The sequence below is a fragment of the Sturnira hondurensis genome, unplaced genomic scaffold (assembly GCF_014824575.4).
Source record: "Sturnira hondurensis isolate 20B ecotype Veracruz unplaced genomic scaffold, ASM1482457v3 Scaffold0007036, whole genome shotgun sequence".
Classification (NCBI taxonomy): Eukaryota; Metazoa; Chordata; class Mammalia; order Chiroptera; family Phyllostomidae; genus Sturnira; species Sturnira hondurensis.
In genome coordinates, this window is record NW_028079667.1 from 2,044,041 (window position 1) to 2,069,146 (window position 25,106).

Consider the following 25,106-nt stretch of genomic DNA (forward strand, 5'->3'; position numbering starts at 1 on the left):
CACTCAAAGATCTAGGGTGAGGTTTGATCTCAACACGTTTCTGTGATCACCAAGGCAAGGAAAGGGAATATGGCAAATTGCACACTGGTTCTTAAAGCCCCACTCAGAACTGACAAAGCCCCTTCTACTCATATTTCTTCAGACAAAGTAAGTCTTCATAACATGACTAGCTTCTGAACTGATTCTAGACAAAGTATTGAGTAATAATGTAGTTTTCACCAGAAAAAAACAGCACACATTTGTAATTTTTTTCCTAAATTACCTGGGTTCTCCCTACTTTGTAAGAGATGCACTGACCTAAATGCACACACTTAACTGCACACATGGAGAGTAAAAAAACAACACAAAGGTATGCAGTTGCAAAATGGCCATTTATTGCCTACAGGGGAAGAAAAGGGAGAGAAGGGAAGTACACAGGTGCAAGGAAACAAGCATATATTTAGCCCTATACATCATGTGTGAGCAGTACCCAATCTCCAAAATGGAAAAAAGTATTTTGTCATCTGACATAGTAGTTAAGGTTCTTAAGCACCTCCCTTCTGAGCTGCCACAGATTTAAAAGGCAGGACTGCTTTTAGTCAATGTTCACATTAATGAAAAAATACTACCACCCAACTGTGTCCTTTTGCACGCACATTTTGTACAGTGTCTATTGTGAAAAATGTCTCAGCTGAGCAGCGTGGTCAAGATTCAGACCTCATCAACTGTTTGACTGTAATAAATAGAAAAATAAATCAGCTGGTGATTTTGTCAGAGAAAATATGTTCAAGAAATGTAGAATCACCTTCTCCAGGGATGACAGGCTGTTAAATGATTAGAATACTATAAAACCAATCTATTGAACATTAAACACTAGTAAGCTACAATTACATGGCACTTCATTAAATCTTCTAATTTAAAAAAAATCTTAGATTTTAAGCTGATTATTAGAGCACAGTAACAAACTGATTTAGTGCTAGGCTTTTTCTTAGGACAGAAGCAAAGTAAATACACAATGTAAAACCAATTTGTCTCGGAATAATATCAATAGAAACTAGCATGTATTCAGGGAAAAAAATCAGCGAAACAACTTGCTCAGTTTTAAACTCATGTACTTTGCTTTCCAACCATTAAATTAGCTACAAAAAACACTTTATAGGCCACAGAATGACTCAAATATATGCAAAACAATGAATTTTAATGCCAAGTACTAAAAATAAATGAACCTTTGCCAATTCCAATGGTAAACTGAGTAGAAGAGTAGGTCATCTCATGGACAATGAGTTGGCACTTGTTATATAGTTGAAAGAAATCATGATAGAAGATATAAATTAATTCACGGTGAATTTGACCGACACCCTGGCCCTTTCATAGAGAAAAGGTACACACATACTCCTCTTAAAAAAAACAAAAACAAGAAACCAAAAGAAAACAAAAAAACCTCCATTCATACCACCCCATTGGAGAGAACAAAAAGCAAAGTTGAAATGTTCATCCTCCTCAAAATATTCCAAGTACTTCAATAAACTCTATTCCTCAGCTTCTCCTAGATAAAAGAATTGCTTGCATTTGGACAACTGTACGAATGCCCGTAGTGCACTTCTCAGTGCTGCTGGTGTTTAAGAAATTTGCCACTCACAACACCGAACAGTTCCTGATCCAGTGTGCGGTAACACAGCCATCCCAACCCCTCCCTCCCCTGAAAGTTGGCAAAGCACCGCTCAGGAGTTTCACAGGTAAAGGAATATATTTTTAGCAAGTTAAGCACAGAGAAAGGACAGTACAGTTTCTGCATACACACCCAGACTACTGTATCGCTTACTGCAGTAAGATTGAAACAAGTAGCAGGAAACTAAGCCTGTTAGGTAAGGAGCAAAGCCATTATTTAACACATCAACACTGAGCCGACTGTATGAGTTAACTAATTAAACAAGTCTGGTATGTATAACCACTGACAGCTTGAAACAAAACAGTCATATACCAGTAATTAGAAATTAACACAAAACTGAAATGAGCAAGAAAGGACCACTTCCAAGGGGGATCACCTTAATTCTGATTCTTCAAAGTTAAAAGAAACATACAAACAGGAAAGTTACCTAAATTCAGGGAGATTGTTATAACAAAAAGTACTAATAGGCACCAAACTATGCCTCCTGAAAGTTTCTGAAAGCAAATGTACCAATGCCAAAGGAGTCATATCACTTGGCATCTGCACACCTTTTTCAGAATGTGATTTCTGATGACACAACTTCTAATTCCAATACAAAGCTAAGTGTATAGTACGTGCCATAAAAATTAACATCTAATAGGCAGAAATGTCCTTATTTCATATGCTTTGAAAGTGAAAACTATTTTACTTAAAAACTTCCATTGCTTCAATGGCATCATGTTTGTTGAATGAAACCTGAACATGTTCGTTTTCCTTTGGTTCCAAGAATAACCTAAGTCTAACCAAACAAGCTCATGCCAAAAGAAATGACTAACTAGGTTAATAAAGCTTGCATTTCCCGGTGTCTCCCTATTTCTTGCTGTTAAGACTTGTGATTTAACAGAAGGTATTTGGTTAAAACAAGAAACACGCATGCTCTCCCTTACCACCTTCTTAAAAAGAAATGTTCAGGGTTTTTTTTTCCCTTTCTGAGGATCTCATTTGGAACACCCTGCAGTATAGCTGACAAGGGTTTTGTTTCTTTATACCTTTAAGCTTTAAGATGACAGTTCTACAATAAAGACTTACATATCATTCTGTAAATTGAAAGATGCTCTTGACATTCTGTTCTTAAACAGAGTACAACTTTTGGTGAATAAGCCAGGTTATAGATGTACTAATTTACTTATGTTTGAATTCAAATTCAAAGGTGATGAGGAAGCTATCACAAAGCTTAAAGCAACCATAGTGTAAGATTTCTCATCTGTGTACAACTTCAAAACTTCAGTTGAAGTTCCTGGCTTAGAAATATACTCTCATTTCCCTGAAGTTCAGAGTTCTGCAACCACGACCCAATTCAGAAGCAAAAGGTGAAATGTATCTTCTACACACATTCAGAAAGGTGATTTTTTTTTTAAGGGGAGAGTAGATGGGAGAGAAAGAGACTACCTTACAAATGTGAAAATTCACATTTCTCTGTCAAAAATATATACATGAATGAGTGTGCTATTTTGAAAATGTGTCATAAAAATCTTTGCTTGCTATAAACCATTATTTGTATGGCCCACCAAAGGTATCAGAAACTGATGATGTTTTCTGGAGCTACTGATCACTCAATGTATTTTATAAAGCTATTAAAATCCCTCAGAAACTCAGAATATAAGACCTTAGAAACAAGTAAGTATTGGGATACAGTCAATTTTTATTGCTAGAAAATCTAGCCATGCATTAGAAATGATGAACCATGTCTCTGGTCCCATCAAAGAACACATTTAACCTATTTTTTCTTGTGCTTTCTCTCTACCTTGCTATTTGATTTGAAAGTACAGCTGGCATTAGTGATTTTTAGAAACTCTTGGAAATCCAAATACAAACTTTTCACCCATTTAACTAAAAAGATACAATTTAAAAATGGAGCACAATATGTTTGCCATGTTCTAGTTTTAATGCGCCACATTCTCAATTCTAATATAACCCACCATAGAATCAAGTGATATGAGCCTTAGATATCTTTCAACTTTTCCCCTTGCTTCTCTGTGATTTAATACATGACTTTAAGACACCAAAGAAAAGGGACAAATTAGAAATGAAGCTTTATATTTCTGCAAACTACAACACTAAAACACAATGGTTCCTTCAATACATTCACACAGGATGCTTATTAGTAAAATTAAATATTTGCCTATGAATATCAGAAAAGTAATTTGAAAACAAAGAACTTGGAACAAGGCAAATGGGAGGGGAAAGCTGGTCTCAGAACCCATTGTGCCATACCTGACTTTAACATGTGATATTCGAACAATCGCTCACACGCCTTACATCAAAGAAATGAAACAAAAATATTTAGCTACGTTGTACAAAAGTTTTTTTACATAAAACATCATAAATCTTGAACAGATTTACTATATCTGAATTCTAAAAAGTTGCCTACAGAATGGTGCTGGGATTCTGTTCTCTGCTTGCTTTTAGGCAGTGCTGTTGCTTAATAGTTGACACCAGGCACAATATTTTAAAACAAAGTCAACGAGCAAGGAGCAGTAAGTGGATCTGAGCCTTTTCCAGATGTCAGTCCTGAGGACGCTGCGATATTCCCCATCACAAGGTGTAAAGCTATGAGGCGGAAACGGATGCCTGAGAGAGTAGGTGACGACATGCACTTGCATGACTGTTGTAATGGCAAACAGTGCAGTTTTTCCTTCCTCAAACAACACTGTTTTAGTAAATTTAAAGAACACTCCAGTTCTTAGATAAATATCAGAAATCATATTTGACAGTTAACAAAACACATTACACCACAATCTAAAAATGCCCAAATTTTATCTTCAGATAAAATATGCAGCAGCCCCATGGCATAAAGCTTATTAACTTATTCTGAGAACTAGAAAGTATATGAGCATAAATATTTTATTCTCGTTGAATATACACCATATGTCATTCACCTCATCCTTTTGGCTTCTCACTGCCGAAGTTCCAAATGGCATGGTTTTTAACAAGACAATACTGAGGAGAGCAGCATTTCTGATCATCTGAATTGGCAGCTCAAAACAGATACCACTCCTTTTACAAAGGGAACGAAGGGTGAAGGGTGTGTGAAATTCGGGCAGTGGGCTAAAGGGAAACCGTGCACATGAATCTGGGTCACATGCCCCAAGTATGTGTGCCACCCAAAACATAACACAATTACCTACTTCAACAGAGCTACTGCCAACATTTACTAAAACCACATTAAAAATACACAGGATAATGAATGGTCTGAAAGAGTGCATTTGGAAGCAGAGAGAACCCAATTACACACCTTCCTGCAACAGAGTGCCTCGATCATACACAAAATAAACTTAAGCTGTTTACAATGTTTCCCAATTTTTTTATTTTTCCCTCTACATTTAACTATTAAAAAAGTTTTTATTAATAAATGGGCTCCTCTGTGGTTCATATACAATCATAAGTGAACTTTAAATTCCATTTTATACAAACATCTCAAAAAATATTGGGAGTGAAGTATGGTAGGAAATATTGCTCACGTTGCTAATTAACATGCGTATATGAAAGGAGGAAAATGTTTTGTTAGTGCATATACCTCCAGCGCAGAAAACCCACCGAAAACAAAAGATTTAAAATAAAACATACAGTAGCTGATTACAAAAAAAGGTAATGTCCACAAAATTAAGTTTTTCATGCTATTCTACTTTCCAGTACTATGCTTCAGGTAATCAATTTGCATGGCTAGGTGTTGAATGCTTGAGGTATATAAGACGGGATACCTGCACGTTGAGGAAAATCTGTCATCTTAAGGGTTGTCTCTTTGTGTGTTTGCTTATTCTGGTACTTTAATATTTTAAAATAATATTTTATTTACATCAAACTTCACTCAACTACAATGACATTCCAATTATAATAGATGACAAACAATGCCTCATCACTAGGCACTTTTAAAAGGGAGTTTAGGCTTTACAGAAACCTTCTGATGCGATCCCATATACGACACTACATCATCCCACCACCCTCTTCCCAGTAAAATTACCCTTCAGGGAAATATATTATATAGCCTGATTAATTTACTATGGAAGAAATTAGTATAAAATGACCAAAGGAAAAGCATCATTTAAGACTACTAAAACAGCCTAAGATGTCAGGTTTGAAAGAGGAGACAAATTGTATATATTTAAAACTAATTAAATAATTTAAATTTGACTTGTACTTTATATATTAGTGAGACACAAATATAGGCTATTTTCTTTTAAAATTTCATTCACATAATGGAAAATTTCTTATTTATTAAAAATATCACATTTTGAGACTAGAAACAGTAAAGTGCATGAAAAGTTAAAATATAAATTTCAGAAAACTCTTATAGCAGCAAAAAAGCAGAATAAAGAAAAACTTAAAAACACAGACACAACCTTTTCCTGTTACTTGTGCCATAATTAACATCAAGTAGCCAACCAATTTTTCCCCCACAAAATGGTATTACCATCACTGCCTCTTGAGTCAAAGATTTTTAACTGGCCCCTGGGGGCAAAAAAAAAAAAGATTCCAACATATCTAAACAGCATCAACAGTTGGGAATAAACCAGTAGCTTCTTAATTCAACCCTGACAGACAATGAAAACAAAGATTTAAAGCATATAAATGGCCATTTGGCAACTAGAGTCAGGAAAAATGATCCAAGGTTTTCAACTACTCCCTGCCCTCTCTCTCCCCAAACCCTTTCTATTGTCACCTCAAAAAGCTAAAACCAACAGCCACTTGACCTACTTTGGGAAACACATGGAGTATTTGAATAGCTTTCCCTTCTAAAACTTTGAACAGGGACTCTTCATTCAGTATTTTTTTTTTAACATTTGACTATAACAGCAAAAATGATGTAGACCATATAGTATGTTTTTCTAGCACGACCAGGCAGAAAACGGTAGTTGGAAATAATGAAAAACACCGGACTCTAATTTGTGGGTCTCCTAAATATACCAAATTCTATTTGCAAGATATGTGGCAGTAAAAATTACCTGCTGTTTTCCTATTAACAAACTGGAGAGACAGGCTTAGAATTAATATTTCCAATAAGGCTAAAACATACGGGGGAACAAAATTCAGAGTGATTCCTTAAAAAACAAAATAAAACAAAAAACCAACAAGTGTTTGCCAACAAAGTATCATGTGCTGTTAACTGCTTGATTCTGAAAGCATACTGTGCAACCATCTTTAATTTTTCAATTTCTCTTATTATGGCTAGAGGCTATATCATGGTTTGTGTACAGATTGAGTAAATTTAAGTGCTTTCTTAATGTGCAAATAGCTTTGGGAGCCAAAGATCAGTTTGTTATAATGAAAAACTGAAATTCAAGAAAGTTTTCCCTATAAGGCATACCATCAAGTTTAAAATCTTACATAGTTTTTAAAAATTGCCTTTTACAAAAATGGTTCGGTCATTTGAAACCATTGAAAGGAAAACATTTGTTTTTGGAAAAACAAAAACACTGTTGCTGGGCCTGGAATTGGTGATTTATCAATTATGAATGCTGACTCCTAATATAATACGAAGAAGGTCCAATTTAAAAACATGTTATAAATTAAAAATTTAGAAAGAGAGTAATACTTTGGTTCCAGCCCTAGTGCCAAATGATACCAATATGCACAAAAATGTACAAAATCTTATCGCAAACACATAACGAAAGGAACCTGAAGAAGCAGCCATACTTCACTCCTACATACTTTGATTTACAACTGTACAGGTCCATAGCAACAGATCCCCGTCTTCGCGGGGCAGTACTCCACTACCTCCGATTAGGCAAGTGAACACCATTGACAAGAGGCAGGAGTGGAGGGTGGAGTTCAAGTTGTGTTAACAGTGAGAAGTGGTCTGAAGGGATGTGTGGGTGTGGACACCCAGTGATGTTGTTCTCAACCAGCCATTGAGGATCTAAAGGCCCCAGGACACCAAGCACGTTCATATGAGTCTTGGAATAGAAAATGTAGTCAATCACACCCTGAAAAGAGATTGGGGGTTGGGGAAAAAAAGAAAAATACATGCTTAGAAAAAAGAACTCAAGATATATAAAGAACAATCCACACTTTGCAAAAGCCAACCTGAGTGACCCGTACTCATGGTTGTCTCAACAATGGGCAAAACAAGGCTCAAGTCTTCAATGTGTATTAGGTGAAACAAAGGCGGCTGGAAACACAGTGCCCTGCTGTAACCACAAAGTCTTGCACTTATGTATAAATGATGAGCAGTCTGAGAAGCTAAGCACACCAAATTATATCTAGGCATCTTTACAATTTGCTTGTTTGGTTAGTGAAATCTAACATATCAGTGTCAAGCATTATGAAAACTGCACTGACTCTAACAGTTACAGTAAGTATAAAATAAGGGTATTTACATAAATACATAAACAATAAAAATATATGACTCATTAATTCTTTTAATGATAACTGGAAATATTTTTAATTGTTTGCATATCAAAATATCCAAATACATCTTAAAGAAGCCATGGTAAAACATGTTTTCAGACTTGCTAATCCTACTTCAGCCTTCCTGTATGTTACATACATACAAAATACTACATATAGTTCATTGTTCTAATCCATTCTATAGTTTAGAATACTTATTTTCACAAATCCTGGTATACTCTCAACTCTGGATTCTTTGATGCATAATAATATCTTAGCAAAAAAATATTCAGCAGGGACCATACATACTATCAGCTGTGTCTCTCATAGTTTGATCAGTAAGTTTCAAAACTATTGTGCTTTTACTGCACCAGACTGTGTATACAAGGGTGAAGTCAATTTTTTTTCCTACTCACATCAAGACAGCCTGAGCCCAAGTATGGAGAAATAGTTCCAGATCTGGAAGCACCTACTTACAAATACTATTATACACAATGAGTTCCAGCTAACATTTTATATGGTATCACAGTAAAATGGGATACTTTACAAAAAATTTAAGAAAAATAAATTTTAATTAAAAAATTATATTGTAAAATACTAGAAACAATTACCTTAGTTTGCTGATTTTGACATGACCAAAACCAAAATAACAAAACAGTTCCTTAATTTTACTTAACCATAAATTAATAGATCTACTGAATCCAGGGGCAAACTTTCTGCAACTAATACTCCAAGTCAAGAAATGCTATGAGTACAGGTATTATCCCTTCATTTGGTGAATGCCTACTTTTGCAGTGACATTTTAGGAAAATAGTTAACTAAGGTCAGGGTGGTCTTACTTTCCTTTGAGACTACCCTTTTCTTTAGCTATAAAGTAAACAAAATACAAATGAAATATTCTCGATTACTTAGGTTGACTAAAACATCCTATATCCTATCACTTATTAGATTGTCATTATGCATATCAGCAGCTAGTTAGAACCCTCTGCAAAGGCCCCAGGAAAAATGTTGGGCACTCCAGCAAGTATGATGTATTTAACTGGAAGCAGCACTTGCAACTATTCTTTTGGTCTGAAATATCAGAGTACAAGTTCTTATCAAAACACTTAGCAAAGTCATGTCTGTGAACCTGCCCAAATATTTGTACATACGCAGGAACAGTTGTCAATTGTATCATATTTGCAAAGGAGGTTACAGACTAGTGATTCTTAACCTTTTTTGATTCAAGCTATCTTTAAAAAAAGACTACTATAGGAAAGCAGTCTTTATATTAGTAAAGACTATATTAAGTCTATAGAATTGTGTTGAGAAAAAGTAAAAATGATGAAAATAGTTTATTAACTAATATAATGCTTCATTTATAAAAAGGGGGGAGAATATTACATATCATAATAGAGAAAGGTTTACTACTTAACATAATAGGAAAACTATTCTTCTTCTTTCCATTAAATGGTTCAGTTTCACCCTTTAATTTAGATGGAGTGGAACGAGGAGAGCAGCAGCAGAAATTCTGAATTAAGCTGTTTATTCAACTATGGACTAAATGTCTGTGTACCCCCAAAATTCATATGTTGAAATCCTAACTTCCAACGTGATGATTTTAGGAGGCAGGGCTTTGGGAGGTGATGAGGTCACGAAGGTAATCAGTGCTCTATAAAAGAGGCTTGAGAGAACACCCTCGCCCTCTCTGCCACATTATGCTACAACAAGATACAGCTGTCTGCAACTCGAAAAAGGGCTTTTGTCACTACTGGACCATGCTGGTGCCCTGATCTTGCATGTCCAGCCTCCAATACTGTGAGCAATAAATTCCTGTTGTTGCAAAAGCCCATATAGTCTGTGGTATTCTGTTATAGCAGCCCAAACTAAAACAGCTGGTCTGGAAGTAAATCTAACTTCTTTCCCTCCGGTTCCCTCTAAATCAGCTCTAGATTAGATAAAACTGAATTCTAAATGCTCTTCTACATTTTTAACTCACTCAAAGACCAAGAAATGCTAAGCCAAGTGAATAAAACTTAACAACACTCCATTGATGCAATAGCAGGATACTGTATTGAATGCTAATCACAGGACATTTTTATATTTGATGTTACCTATCCTTTTTTACAGAATGCTTTCAACACTGGTATAGCACGAATTATTTCCTATACATGCCTCTATTCCACAGGTTTTTATAGCCCTGTACTTTGTTTTCATCCTTTCCTTCATGTTCAAACAGCAAACATTCTCTGAGTCAGATACTTTTGGTTCTTTAACTGTGTTTATTTGGGGATGTAAATGGCTCAATACAATTTTTGATTCAATTGTTAACACAACAAAGGATTTTAAAACAATTCAGTTGACTGAGGAAGTATCTGATGGTAATATCCCAAATTTTATTTCCCTAATTTTGACTTCATGACTAAGGCAAAAGTAACCTTTATAAAAGCCCAGATGAGGTAGAAATGATTTGGTCTTTGTACCTACATGTATACAGACCAAAACAATAATTGTTGTACAGTAGAATTACTGACCACATATTTTGGGGAACTTTCTTTTAGGTTTACTGGGATTATGCTGGCAGAGATGTATTACAAAGATGGATTATTTGTCTCTGTATGTGTGTGCATTTAGTATATACCACTAAAGTCACAAAAATAGAAATTAAATCTACAGTAAACTGTGTATCATTAAACTTAGAGGTTTCCCTTTAAACGTATACAAGATTATAATGGTGTGCTAGAGTTGGCTAGTACCTGCTTTCTTAACACTTTATCCCATTTCTGTGTTCAATGGTATTATGTTGGGAGCTTGAAATATACTACAGTGTGAGTACTCATACCACAGAAATCAGTAAACACTACAGATTAGCGTTTCCTTTTCCCAGAAAGCTATCTATTAAATATTTACTAGCACATCACTGCACATGAGTGATTTGAATAAAACCAATTATTGCTGGATAGTATTATCTAACAACAAAATACTAAAAATCAGATCAACTACTGAGCAATATTTTTCTACTTCATAATTATAAAAGCAGACTAATAACATCAGTACATGAATTTCCTTTCCTTTTCCTATTATTTGTTTCTTGGAAAGAGGCTAACAAGCACTAAAAATGGAAAAAAGGTTACTGAGGATATGTAAGAGTCCATTTTACACATTTCCCTTGGTATTTTTACTAAATTCCCTGTAGACTTCTTACACCAAACCACTTCCTAAAATCTATGTGTTTTTTTCAGGACAGTATAAGATTTAAGACAGATGCCTGAAATGCTGGGAAATCAAGCAGAGGTACAACAGAAGGGCTGTAGACAGGTAGAACAATCAGAAAATTAGCAAAGGGAAAAGGGTTAATTATAGAAAACCACTATAGTCAATCTTTCTAAAGAACTGGTCTTGCACAATGGGCCCTTTACAGAACTGTCTTTTCTTTTATTAAGCTGGAGTGTTCCACTGCCCGGGAATATTTTAGTATGATATGACTACGTGGAAGGAAAACAGACCCTAAGTACAACCATCTCTAACCCCGTCTCCCAAAGAAATCTGGAAAACTTAAAGATAAGTAAGATATCGAGCGAAAATCCCAAGAAAATTTTGAGAGAACACTATATANAAAAGGAAAAGGGTTAATTATAGAAAACCACTATAGTCAATCTTTCTAAAGAACTGGTCTTGCATAATGGGCCCTTTACAGAACTGTCTTTTCTTTTATTAAGCTGGAGTGTTCCACTGCCCGGGAATATTTTAGTATGATATGACTACGTGGAAGGAAAACAGACCCTAAGTACAACCATCTCTAACCCCGTCTCCCAAAGAAATCTGGAAAACTTAAAGATAAGTAAGATATCGAGCGAAAATCCCAAGAAAATTTTGAGAGAACACTATATAAATTCATTCAAGGTGAATTAGCTACATCAGGTTGCTTATTATTCAGATCCTTACTGAAGGTTAGAGATGGTATGGACAAGTAAAATTTAATTCTATTAATAAATATAAGTGCTTCCAATGCCTAGCACATAGTAAGCATTTTGAGAATTTTTGCAATTATCAATGTAATTTGGAATTTGAACAAATAAGGGTTTAAAAAGTATTCTGAAGTCAACACTAACAATCACAAAACTTAATGAACCTCCTTACCTTTAAGTGTATACTTAGCCAAGACATTCTGAAAATTTAAAAACTCCTGAAGATAATACAGTTAAGCATAAATAATTTAAACTTTTCTTGTCACATTTGTATTTAAAATAATTCCTATAGCAGCCCAGAGCAACCACTCACTTTGAAATCGAAGGTGTAATTGGTATAAGGCATCAAGTTATTTTCATAGGCGCTCTTCAGTTGGAAGCCATGTGTGATTCTCCCTTCTGAGCTTCCATTCTTTCCATTGCAGCTGAAGTTCATAAGACACTCGTTGTACCTTAGTTCCTTGAAGTCTTTATGGTTGTCAGCTACTCCTCCATTACTTAAATATTCCACAACACCTAGCAGAATAAAGAAGAAAGAAACACTACCATTTAGCATTTAGACCTTATACAAAATTTCATGGCCAAAACCCATTGCCATGTGAATGCACCTGGTTCAGAATGCTTTTTATTAGGTCAAGCAATATGAAAATGCTTTTTTGTTGTTGTTGTTATTTTCAAAAATAGAGTTTCATCAATTTCTTATGGGTGATTCAAACTAAAGGCTATTTGCCGATTTGAGAGCAAAGTATCAGGATCACCCAGAAATATCCTCAGTGTTCTAAATGGTTCTTCAGGCTAAAGAACTCCCAGGGTCTAGGATGGCATTCACCAGGAAGGTCTTGAACCTTGGTTTGTTTATTTTTTAAAGTTTGTTTGTTCAATTTTTTTGGTGTTTTTTTTGTTTGTTTTTTGTTTGTTTAAGAGCGAGGGGAAGGGAGGAAGAGAGGGAAAGAAACATTTGATGAGAAAGAAACATCGACAGTTGCCTTAGCTACACATCCTGACTGAGGAGCCAACCCAGAACTCAAGCATGTGCCCTGACCGAGAATCAAACTGGCAACCTTTTGCTTTGTGGGTTGACACCCAATCAACTGAGCCACAGGGGTCAGGGCTTGACCCTAAATGCTTTTAGAATATTATCTCAAAGCACCATCTTGTTAGTATTTCACCCTCCCCTGCAGTCAATCAACAACTTTGGGAATACATAAAATATAGCATAAATAGTAATTTAAAAAATCATTTATAAAGTAGATTTTGCATTTTCAACATTTCAATGTCTAGTTTCAGCTATGCAATGCCATTCTTTATTTTAAGTTACAGCAATTTTTTTCAGTCTGACACTATAAAGGACAAAAATAGTAGGTGTGTCTAAAAAGCCAAAGAGAGTAGAAGCATTACAGAAAGCACACTGCTGCTACCCTGGCCAGGTGGCTCACTTAGTTGGAGCATCGTCATGAAAAGTTTGAAAAGTTTGAAAAGTCTGCGGGTTCGATTCCTGATCAGGGTATATCCTAGGTTACAGGTTTAATAGCTGGTCAGGGCACATACGGGAGGCAACCAACCAATGTTTCTCTCTCACATCAATTTTTCTCCTTCTCTCTCTAAACCTGGGGGAAGATAAAAAAAACGAAAAAAGTGCACTGCTTCCACTGAATAAGTAAACATAAAAAATATCACAACCCATCTTCTCATGGTGATGATTAGTGAGCAATGTTAGCCATCTATTTGTGATCAGAAATGAGAGCAACACATGGTAAGTGATGAGCATATTATCCATATTGTGAATAACTGAGAGGAGCTACCATTTACTACATGCCAGGCACTGATCTAAGAGCTTTCACACTTAAACCTCACAAACAATTCATGAGGTAGATAAAATAATTATCCCCTTATTATACAATGAGAGACTTGGTCTTTAATTGCATAGCTCAAAAGTGGTAGAACCAGGATCCAATCCTGAGTCTGGCTTTACAGTCGGCTCCCTATGCCATGCTGCCAAGCCGTCGGCTTACACAGATCCAGTAAGGTGGGGAAAATCTGTACTGGAGAGCGAATGTAATTTTAGAAAATCGGGAAGGGAGGGCATGGTTAGGGTGCCAGTGTGGCTAGGGTATAAAGACAAACATTTGTGAAAGGATGGGCTCAGCATTTATTTGTTATGTAGAAAAAGTAATGTTTTTCTCAGTTTGTGACTTCTGTAAATAGTCCAAGTATAAGCATTTGGGTTGTTTTATATTTATTGTTGAGTGATATCCTGGAAGAACTCTGCTCATGCTTCTGTAATATTAAACAGTATTCAAATGATCACTTCATGCATTCACTTAAAAGTTGCCAGCGTTATCAAGCTAGACAGCTATCTGCTGCATTGTTTCCAGCTGCCTCTTCAGATCTGTCTCCACTACACTCTGTGCCTGAACTGCAGGAACTGCAAACCCCACCCACCCCCACAGCCTCCAGTTAGACACTGGTAGTTAGACACTGGTAGGAGAACAAAGAACTCGAGCAGAGTGAGGTAGAGATACATGAGTCCACTGGCTCCCTTTTTGTTGGTTTGCCAGGAATTGGCCATATCACTTAATTCGAAGTCATCACCCCTATTACATGGCCCTCTCCTTATGACTACTTTTTCCAAATTCTGATAACAGTTCCTATCACCTTCCCCTCAGGCAAAGGCATGGTAAATGGTCCCTAACTCCCTTAGTGGCAGAGTACTGCATCCTTCACTGTTTTGTTTCTCTTAACCCTGCACAGACCTTTAGAAATAGTTTCTTTACTCAACTCTCTTCAATTACCTCATGTCCCATCCCTAGGATTCTTACTAATACACTCCCTAATTTCAAAGAGAAATTCTCTACTCACAAGTTAAGAGCTAGCTGGCCTTTCAATCAGAAGTAAAAGCAAAACAGAAAGCAATAAAGAAATGATGTTATAATACCTGAATCTGGCAATGAGTTAAGATCTGCACATAGCACCAGCGGGATGGAATTAGGATCTGCAGTTGGGCTGCCAGGCCGACTAGAGGCTTTCTCCAGAATGTTTTTAACCTCTGAGACAAACATCATGGTCTGGATGAGTTTCACATCGGAATACTCTGGGTCCCAATGCATGTGGGCATTTGCCACTATAAGCAGCTGTTTGTCTGCAGCATGAATAGGCTTCATACCTAAAACATTAGAAAAAGGAGGATGAAGTTATAGTTTATGTATCAAAAAGGTTTTCTCCCCAAACCCACAGCTACTTCTTTACTCTTTTCCATTAATTTATACCTTCTACTTTACTTAATAAAGGAGTTCTCAGAAGCTGAACTGCTGAGATTCTGGTAATCCCAACATAGGAATTCTCTAGATTTGGGGAGCAGCCCATGGGTTAAATCTGGCCTACTGTTTTTGGGCAGTCTGTGTGAGCAAAGGCTGGTTTTACATTTCTAACGAGTTCTATAAAACAATGTTTAAAAAACTGTGCTAGAGACCATATATGGCCCTCAGGGCCTAAAATACTAACTATCTGGACCTTTCAAGAAAGTTTGCTCATTCCTACTCTATATGCCTAAGTTAGAAATTTTACCATGATATAATCAACATTTGATTATAATACCTTGATTTGCTGCCTTCTTAGTGTAAACAAACACTTTAAATATCTCTGTCATTTAAATCAAAATATAACCTAGTGAGGCAGGTTCTCAGTTATTTGAGTTACCTAAATCTTAATTAAACTTCTTCCTGCTGCCCAATACTCACTCACCTTGCATTGCCTGAGAACATCAGTGATAGGTTCCTAGTAAAAACAGGTAATTTAAAAAATGAAAATTAGGGACTAGTGTGCTCTCAAACTCTAGATACTTGGGTTTTATACCTGGCTTTGTTACTAATTATTTTCTTTAAGATTTTATTTATTTGTCTTTAGAGGGGAAGAAAAGGAGAGAGAAACATCAATGTATGGTTGCCTCTCGTGTGTCCCCTGCTGGGAACTGGCCTGCAACCCAGGCATGTTCCATGTTCCAACCCATTCCCTGCCTGGGAATTGAACCGCAATACTCTGGTTCGCAGGCCCAAGCTCAATCCCCTGAGCTACACCAGCCAGGGGTGTTACTAATTATTTTGTGTGGTCTTAAGCTACTTACTTCTTTGTTGCTTAGGTACATTTGAACAATAAGATTCAATGAGAAAATCTCCAAATTTTTTCCCTTAAAATTCTGTTAATTTTGTCATAATAAATATTAACATAGTATTTCCAAAATGGTGGACAGATTACATTAAAATTGTGAAAATTAAGCTTAGCTAACATGTAAGGCATAAAGCTCAATATGCATGTTATAATTCTATTTAAATAAAACTATACATACATATCTTATATGTTAGTAATGTATAAAGAAATGAACAAGAACTATTCATACAGAATATAAAGAAGAGGTCCTCTCTCTTTTTATTTACATATTTTTGTATTGTTGGAAAATTAGTGAGCATACAAAATTAATTTTTCCTTTGAAATTTCTATAGGAATGTTCCAGAAATTTTATATTGAAAAAGTAAGTACTGTAGAAAAGACATAATTTTCTAAGTCTACTATTTTTGTAAAGTTCCCCCTGTCTTACCAAGCTATAATTATCTTTGATGTTGCATAAACAAGTAACTGATGTATCTGTCATACGTGCAGAAACAGTCATTTTACAAGCAATTTGATCATAGGATAAAAACCTGCAGCGGAAATCCTTTAAGCTCTCTTCTTTTCCTAGAAGATTTATAATGTCACCTTTGGCTGTAGATTAAATAAATATTCACTGTATTAAATATTAAAAACTTGCCCCTTCAAAGGAGTTATAAAGAACCTTCTATAATATTAAACTCTTCTTCTAGGATTACAAGAGTGACATAGTTCAGTATGTGAAAATGTCCACTGTATAATTTATAGTTACTCTTCTGCAAATTAAAAGAAGAGTAAAACTCTGAAAGAAATCCAATTTTCACAATCCCTGCTCCAAAATGTGCCAATCTTTTGAGAAGAATGAGACTGGAAAGGATGTAAAAGTGGTAAAAACAGAGAGGCTAAAAAAAGAAGGCAATTTTAAATATCAAAGATTGTTTTTGATGATGGATAAACTGAATAATGGTGGAAAAAGAAGGTTTGATAGACGTGTATGGTCTGAATAGGTCAAATAAATATTCAAAGCAAAAACACTTTCTTCTACAGCGAGCAAGTAGAAAAATATTACAAACAAAAGCCCTGATGTATTCTTACGGTTTCTCCCTACTCTTGCCTAAAGTAGAGTTAAACAACAAAATGCTCAAAGGCAGCCAGTAGAGAGGAGCAAAAAAGGTCTGGATATGCAAAGTACATAATGAGTTTCTGACTTTGATGGAAGCTATAAAAATCCAAAATACAAAAGAAAAGTAGCAGGTAGATAAAAGATCCAGCTCTTATCCTGACAATGACTTAGATATAACAAAGAAATTAGAGAAAATGTGCCAAGTACTTAAACTTAAAGACAAAAGCTTTCACTCTCAAGAAGCTAAAAATATGGCTGAGAAGCAACTCATCACAATTTCTAAATTCAGCCTAACTAAAACATTTCCTATTTCAAATAACCTTTGGAATTAATGGAATACTAAAGACTTTATTTTTACAGATTAACTGGTAATATCCCAAGAAATATATGATGCTTTACAAAATTAGTGCTATTTTCCTGCCAATTTCCACAAAAGACAAGGAAAAAACTGTGCACAAATAATAGCAAGATTCTCAGTACTTGTTTGAGATGGGAAAACTCGGGGTGGTGTTTATTTTTAGTAAGAACATTTTAAACTGCACTCACCTGCTCCAAATAGTTCTTTGTGGACCTCTAATACCACAGCAACACCAATATTATCCTTTGTCATCACTCTGTTCAGCATAGCTTCGGATCCATCTGAATTAGCCATTGCCACTTGGTTAAATTCCACTGTATGCTTCTGCACCAATGTAAATCTACAAGGTACAATGCATTGTTATTATGATATTGGGTACTTGGACTATGGTAAAAGATATTAAATGGAGCACAAGATACAGACACTATTCACTGTCTCCCTAAGCATTTTCTAGCCACAAGGGGCCATGTGATACAGTTCTGGACAAGATGTAAGAAGTCTGATTGCCATAAAAACTTTCTTGGAAGCACCACCTAGTAATGATGGCATATAAATCCCTTTGCCCTTTTTTCCCATGTGGTGAGAAGCAGGAGGGCAAAAGCCAAACCACTGTGGATGGGGAAGCAGCTGAACCAGTTCTGAAACTGTCACTTCTGGAGTTGCAGTGTGAAAAAATTACCCTTCTCCCATTTCTTTAAGCTACTGTTGGGATTTCTGGTATTTAAAGGTGAACGGAACCTTAACTGAGTCAGCAAATTAACAAGAAAGAAAAGAATAAAATCTGCCTATCCTGTTTGCAGTTCTATTCCCACAACTTCAAGAGATTTGTCAAGAAAATGCAGGGACACATTCTTATCTCAACTAAAGAGAAGTCAGTTTTTCCCTCTGTCTTTTACTAAACAGCTGAAATTAGATGTGCGTAACTGCTCAGAGAAACAGATTCTATAAGACAAAGAATGGCTCTCCTTGTGATTATAGCTTCTGCACTAACAGTATTTTCTTTCCTTAGTGCCAAATTAAGTACTGTAGAGTTGTAGGGCTTAAAAGAACAGTCTAGCACTGACATGTATCAGCAATATGACCTTGGTCAAGCTACTTACCCTTATTCATACTACTTTTATTGAGTATGTGAAATATTTATAAATGACCAAAACCTAATAAATATGCTGTTTCCTTTTCACTAGGTGTCAGATAGAGAGAAGACTTCTTTGTTCTTATAACAGGCTGCTACCATATCTTTCTTTTAGCTTTGAAATAGAAACATGCAAATATCCCTCCAAAAATATTGACTAAAATCTTACTATGCCATAGGACACTGTGCTAGAAGAAATGGTACTCATTCTCCCTGCTTCAATTCTGAATGTCTCAGATGCTCTCAGAAGGTTGGGTCATGTACCTAATTCTAATCTACAGTGATTAATGGGAGTATAGTTTCCACCCTCTAAAGAGGTGACCTTTAAAAAGAAACATGAAGGATGATGAGTTACCTGGGTGAAAAATGGGATTAAAAGCATTCCAGACAGAGGAAGAATAAAAGGCCCTGAGGCAGCAAGAGCTTTGTATGTTTACAGATTGGAAAAAGATGAGAGGTAGAGGAACAAGGTTCTAAGCGAGGATGCCATACCGGATTTATATATTTTTAAGATCACTCCAGCTGCTTTGTGGATTACAGGAGCCCAGAGTGATAATTGTGAGATCAGTTAGAAACTTTCTGAGGTTATTTGGATGACAGTTGATGGTGGCTTTGACTGTGGCAACAGAAATAGAGAGAAGTAAGCAGATTCATAGGTTCCATAGGTAAAATCAACCATCCTCCATATCAGACTTTTTCAAATGTCTTTAAAGAGTGAAATACCTTTTTCAAACAACTTTTGGTCATATAAAATAGATCAAAGAAGTATTATATTTAAATCAAACACAAAAAACAATTAATGTGTTTTGAATATAAAAATATGAACTCAGCCTTGGCTGGTGCGGCTCAGTAGACTGAGCACTGGACTGTGAAGCCAAGGGTTGCTGGTTCAATTCCCAGTCAGGTCATGTGCCTGGGTTATGGGCCAGGTCCCCAGTAGGGGGTGCAAGAGAGGCAACCACAACCTGATGTTTCTCTCCCTTTCTTTCTCCCTCCCTTCTCCTCTCTCTAAAAATAAGTAAAATCTTTTTTAAAATATGAAATCAGAGTGTATGCTAATTACTGTCTCAGTCTTAGTATCCACTTTAGTTGTGTATTTTGTTTTGGTTACATGGTATTAATAAAAATCATGATTCACATGGACACACAGATACAAGTGGTAAATAACTGGCCTTGACCTCAGAAAAAACAAGCAAGCAGGCAAAAATCAATTTGGAGGTCTGCACCAAACAAGTCAACTAAACTGTACAACAGAAATGTTATTGACTTCCAAAATGTTAAAATTTGGGTTTAAAACATGTGAATGATCCTGTTATTTTTAAATTACAGTTCAATTATTTGTTTTTGATTTTTAAAATATCTTATAAATATTTACAAAAATCTTCAGGCTCATTTATAGGAACCTAGGGTTCTGTGGGAAAGCCTGCAAGTCCTTCTTAATGATAATATTTTTAGTACTGAAATATTTTACTCCTACTAAAATCTGGCAATTATTAGGCAGGGGGAGGGGTGCTATCTAGATTTTAGAAATATCTCTTTTTTTAAAGATTATTTATTTATTTATCTTTAGAGGGGAAGGGAAGGAGAAAGGGAGAGAAATAGCAATGTATGGTTGCCTCTCTTGAGTCCCCTGCTGGGAATTGGCCTGCAACCCAGGCATGTGCCCTGACTGGGAATTGAACCACGATCATGTAGTTTGCAGGCCCGTGCTCAATCCACTGGGCTACACCAGCCAGGTAGAAATATCTCTCTTAACTAAAATTTGTTTTCCTGTATCTTTCTTCCATTAAACCTAGATCTAGATCTTTTCTTTAAAGGAATGTAAAATAATAAATCTAATTTCTCTTCTACCTGACATTATAGTTGACCCTTGAACACTACGGAGGATAAAGGCACCAATTCCCAGCACAGTTGAAAATCCACATATAACTTTTAACTCCCCCAAGCTTTAGTTGTTCCTCAGTATCTACAGGGGATTGGTTCCAGGATCCCCATGAGTACCCAAATCCATGGATGTTCAAGTCCCTTATAGAAAAGGGTAGAGGACAATGAACACAGCTGGCCCTCTGCATCTGCAGATTCCAACCACGAATCAAAAACACTGTTAGTAATGTTTGAAAATGTTGATTAGATCCATGGATGCAAACACTGGGGATATGGAAGGCGTAACATACATCCATTGAAAAACATCTATTTATAATTGGATCTGCATAATTCAAACCCCTGTCATCCAAGGGTCAACTGTACTTTAAATACACTCCCAAATCTTTTCTAGAAAATAAAAGATAAATTCTTTGTATGCTATATGGTGTAAGATAGTTGTGCACTTGAACAACTCAAGTTTACCAAAAGGTACACTACCCAGAATTGGGCATAAATGAACTACCCTCTTCATTTCGGACTGTACTTTTATTAATAAAGACGTGGGGACAGTAATATTAATTATGAGCCAAATAAGAAGCAATATAGATCTAAAACTTTTTTTTACACCCTTAAACCAGGTCTCTTAGTCTTGCCTTTACAGATGGTAAAAACGAACAAGTGGGACTTCTGCCAAGATGGAGGCATAGGTGGAAACACTGTGCCTTCTCCCACAACTAAGTTTAAAGACAAGAAAGTTTTAGTAACAAAAACACAGCCAAAACACAGAAAACTGAACTATACAGAAGTCCTACAACAATGAACTGTTCAAGCCAGACTAGTAAGAGGGGCAGAGCAGCAGTGGAGCAGGGTCCGGCAGGAAAGATCCCCTGACCCAGGTGCACAGGGAGCCCTGGGCTGATCCCAGGTGTGGGGTAGAAATGGGCGGATCCAGTGAAAGCCCAAGGTGGCAGGCTGACTGCAGTCACACTTTCGTGCACAGATAAACCAGTGAAGGAGTGGCCAGTGAGATGGAGCGAGAAGTGAGACAGACCGTGCAAGCCCCAGCGGCAGGAAGCAGCAGAGGGGACCGCCATTGCCCGTCTCTGACCCTGCCCCCACATACAGCGTCACAACCCAGCAACTGGGTCGCCCGGCCCTGGTGAACACCTAGGGCTCTGCTCCTCATACATAAGGGGCATGAATAGACCAAAATATGGCTCAAGAACTCAAAGCCCCAGAGCCGACAACTCTGAGTGACCAAGAAATAGCCAACCTATCAGATGCACAGTTCAAAATACTGGTGATCAGGAGGCTCACAGAACTGGTTGATTTTAGTCACAAATTAGAAGAACAAATGAAGGCTAAACTAAGTGAAATGAAAGGAAATGCACAGGGAACCAATAGTGATGGAAAGGAAACTGAGACTCAAATCAATGGAGTGGACCAGAAGGAAGAAAAAAATGACCAAACAGAAAAGTATGAAGAGACAAGAATTCAAAAAAAATGAGGAGAGGCTTAGGAACCTCCAGGACATCTTTAAACGTTCCAACATCCAAATTATAGAGGTACCAGAAGGGGAAGAGGAAGAGCAACAAGTGGAAAAGTTATCTCAACAAATAATAAAGGAGAACTTCCCCAGTCTGGCAAAGGAAATAGACTTCCAGGAAATCCAGGAAGCTCAGAGAGTGCCAAAGAAGTTGGACCCAAGAAGGAACACACCAAGGCACATCATAATTACATTAGCCAAGACTAAAATGAAGGAGAGAATCCTAGAAGCAGCAAGGGATAAGGGGACAGTCACCTACAAAGGAGTTCCCATCAGACTGTCAGCTGATTTCTCAAAAGAGACCTTCCAGGCAAGAAGAGGCTGGAAAGGAGTATTCCAAGTCATGAAATCCAAAGACCTACATCCAAGATTGCTCTATCCAGCAAAGCTTTCATTTAGAATGGAAGGGCAGATAAAGTGCTTCTCAGATAAAGTCAAATTCAAGGAATTCATCATCACCAAGCCCTTATTATATGAAATGTTAAAGGGACTTATCTAAGAAAAAGAAGATAAAAAATATGAACGGTGAAAGGACAAAAAACTCACAGTTATTAACAACCACACCTAAATCAAAAGCAAAGTAAGAGGACAGCTAGATCAGGAGCAGAACCATAGAAATGGAGATCACATAGAGGGTTAGCAACAGGGGAGTGGGAGGAGGAGAAGGGGGGAGAAGGTACAGAGAATAAGTAGCATAGATGGTAGGTAGGAAATAGATAGGGGGGAGGGCAAGAATAGTAGGGGAAATATAGAATCTAAAGAACTTGAGACACATGGTCATAAACTAAAGGGGGGGAGTGGTGCGGGAGGGTTGTGCAGGGTGGAGGGGAATGAAGGGGGGGAATAGAACAACTGTAATGGTATAATTGATAAAATATATTTTAAAAAATTAAAAACAAACAAACAAACAAGTGAAAAAATGATTTTATTATGCTACATATGTTTACCACAGAGATTTGGGAATGAGGAAAAATACAAAAAAATTTAAAGTCACCTATAACCCAACATCTCCAGTAAGTCGGTAATTTTATTCCCCAGACTTTTCTCCATGCATATACAAATATTTTATACACTGAAGATAATACTCTATAGGTTTATATTTTGGCTTATTAATGAACATTCTACCAGAGACATTCTTCAAAATCTATTTTTATGATTGTACTGTAGTTCACTATACAGATTCACCATCATTTACTTAACTATTCTGTGTTAGGCATTTAAGTTATTTCTGATTTCAGCTATTAATTAATTAATGTGATTATGAACATTTTTGCATATAAATATTTTTCTGTATTCTCAAATGATTTTATCCCTCCCTCTTTTTTATCCTTTAATAATCTAAGAGCAGTAGGCTTTACCTATTTCTGTGAAGCATCATTTCAGGAGCTTCTGCTCATTAATTCATCCATTCAGACATAAGGGCACTGTGAAACTTCATTCCATTTCTCCAAAAGATTAAATATCTCTGCCAACTTTTTGGTTTTTATAAATCTTATATGAATATTCGTCTTCTTTGAAATAATCAAAATTCTCAATAGGGTAAAACAAATAAAATAAAGGCTGCCCATTGTTGAGGGTCTATTTTATATCAAGATCTGTGATAGGTACTTCATACATACCAGTCCTAAAACATGCAAAAACTTTGTGAAAGGTGGACATGGAGGTATACTGCCCAAATTCCTCATCAATTCTTCAGGAATTGCTCCAGTTGCAGAATACTGCCTCACCAAAGGGATCAAGCACTTCTGGGAGTGGCCTACATTCAATTATATATCACAAGTCAGGATAAAAGTCTGGATTTGGGCCCTGCCTAGGTTAATTCTCATAGGCCATTTCAGCTCCAAAGCTATAGGTGGGGCCAGTGGGGATTGTAAACCCTACAACACATCTTTCCTCTCTGTGCCTAATTCTGCTTCTTCCTCATTCCTGTCCACAGTTGGTGATCCCTTATAAACTTCTCTGAACACCAAATTAACTCAGTCTTCTTTCTAGAGAACCCAAATTGCAAGAGGCAGCATTATTATTTATTTGCATTACCAAGATGAGGAAAACTGAAGCTTGGCAATTCTTTTTGAAAAGTGAGATGGTTCATTCATCTCAACATGCTAGAACTTCTACTCAACTCCAATATTCGTAATAGATTACACATGACAGTTCTCTAATCATACTTTTACAATACCTTTTCGTACCATGGGATAGAATTATCTTGATTTGAAAACCTAACTAGTTAAGGCAGTTTAGTGACTCTCTTTGGATTACCAATCTCATGTTCTTGGTTTACCAGTCTCCTCTTCACCTGGCCTTAGCCTTTCCACTTTGAAGATAATCCTCAATAGGGATCATGAATACAAAATAGAAGTTGCATAGCTCTCAATCTCTGATTAATGATTATATAATCCATAATGGCTATATCTATCTATCCCTCCTTCTTTACAGTACATAATGTTATTTTAAATATCTTCTTGGATATCTTACCACTTTCACCAAACCTTTGCTATTTCTTAATTTTCTTGGTAGAAATCTCGGTTATCGACTTTTCTTCATTAAAAAGATACATCCCTTTAAAATGAATCCAGAACAATTACTGAGTTTACTAGATGCCTCCAAATACCCCTCCAACTTTCTTCCTCATTAGTATAATTTGATTGTATTCCCCAACTCTGACTTTTAAAAGCTTCCCAACTTTCTCGAAGTATTATTTTGTTAATGTCTTTGCTTTCAAAAAAGTGCAGAAAAATAAAAATAGTTTTCCTGAACAGACTACATGTGTCATCATAATTAACACTCCTTCCTTTAGCACATAGCAACACTAAAAGGGACAAAGTCACACTCTCAAGTTTTACCATTTCAGCTTCACCAATACAGTCATGCAGTGCTTAGTGACATGAATACATTCTGAGAAATGCATAATTAAGCACTGGCATCATTGTGCGAACATTGTAGTGTGTACTCACACAAACCTAAATGGTATGTAGCCTACTGC

At 36.4% G+C, this 25,106-nt stretch overlaps 1 protein-coding gene across 5 annotated transcripts in view; it reads right to left on the minus strand.

Moving 5' to 3' along the window:
* Positions 1-352: 352 nt before the first annotated feature.
* Positions 353-25,106, minus strand: part of CNOT6L (CCR4-NOT transcription complex subunit 6 like) — a 98,801-nt gene continuing 74,047 nt past the window's right edge. For all 5 annotated transcript variants that reach the window (XM_037051013.1, XM_037051010.1, XM_037051009.1 and 2 more), the window contains 4 exons: positions 17,771-17,922; positions 14,897-15,124; positions 12,275-12,477; positions 353-7,611 (listed from right to left, as the gene is read on the minus strand). In XM_037051013.1, coding sequence (XP_036906908.1) covers positions 7,399-7,611; positions 12,275-12,477; positions 14,897-15,124; positions 17,771-17,922 — 796 coding nt within the window. In that variant the 3' untranslated portion in view covers positions 353-7,398. The remainder of the gene's footprint in view (positions 7,612-12,274; positions 12,478-14,896; positions 15,125-17,770; positions 17,923-25,106) is intronic.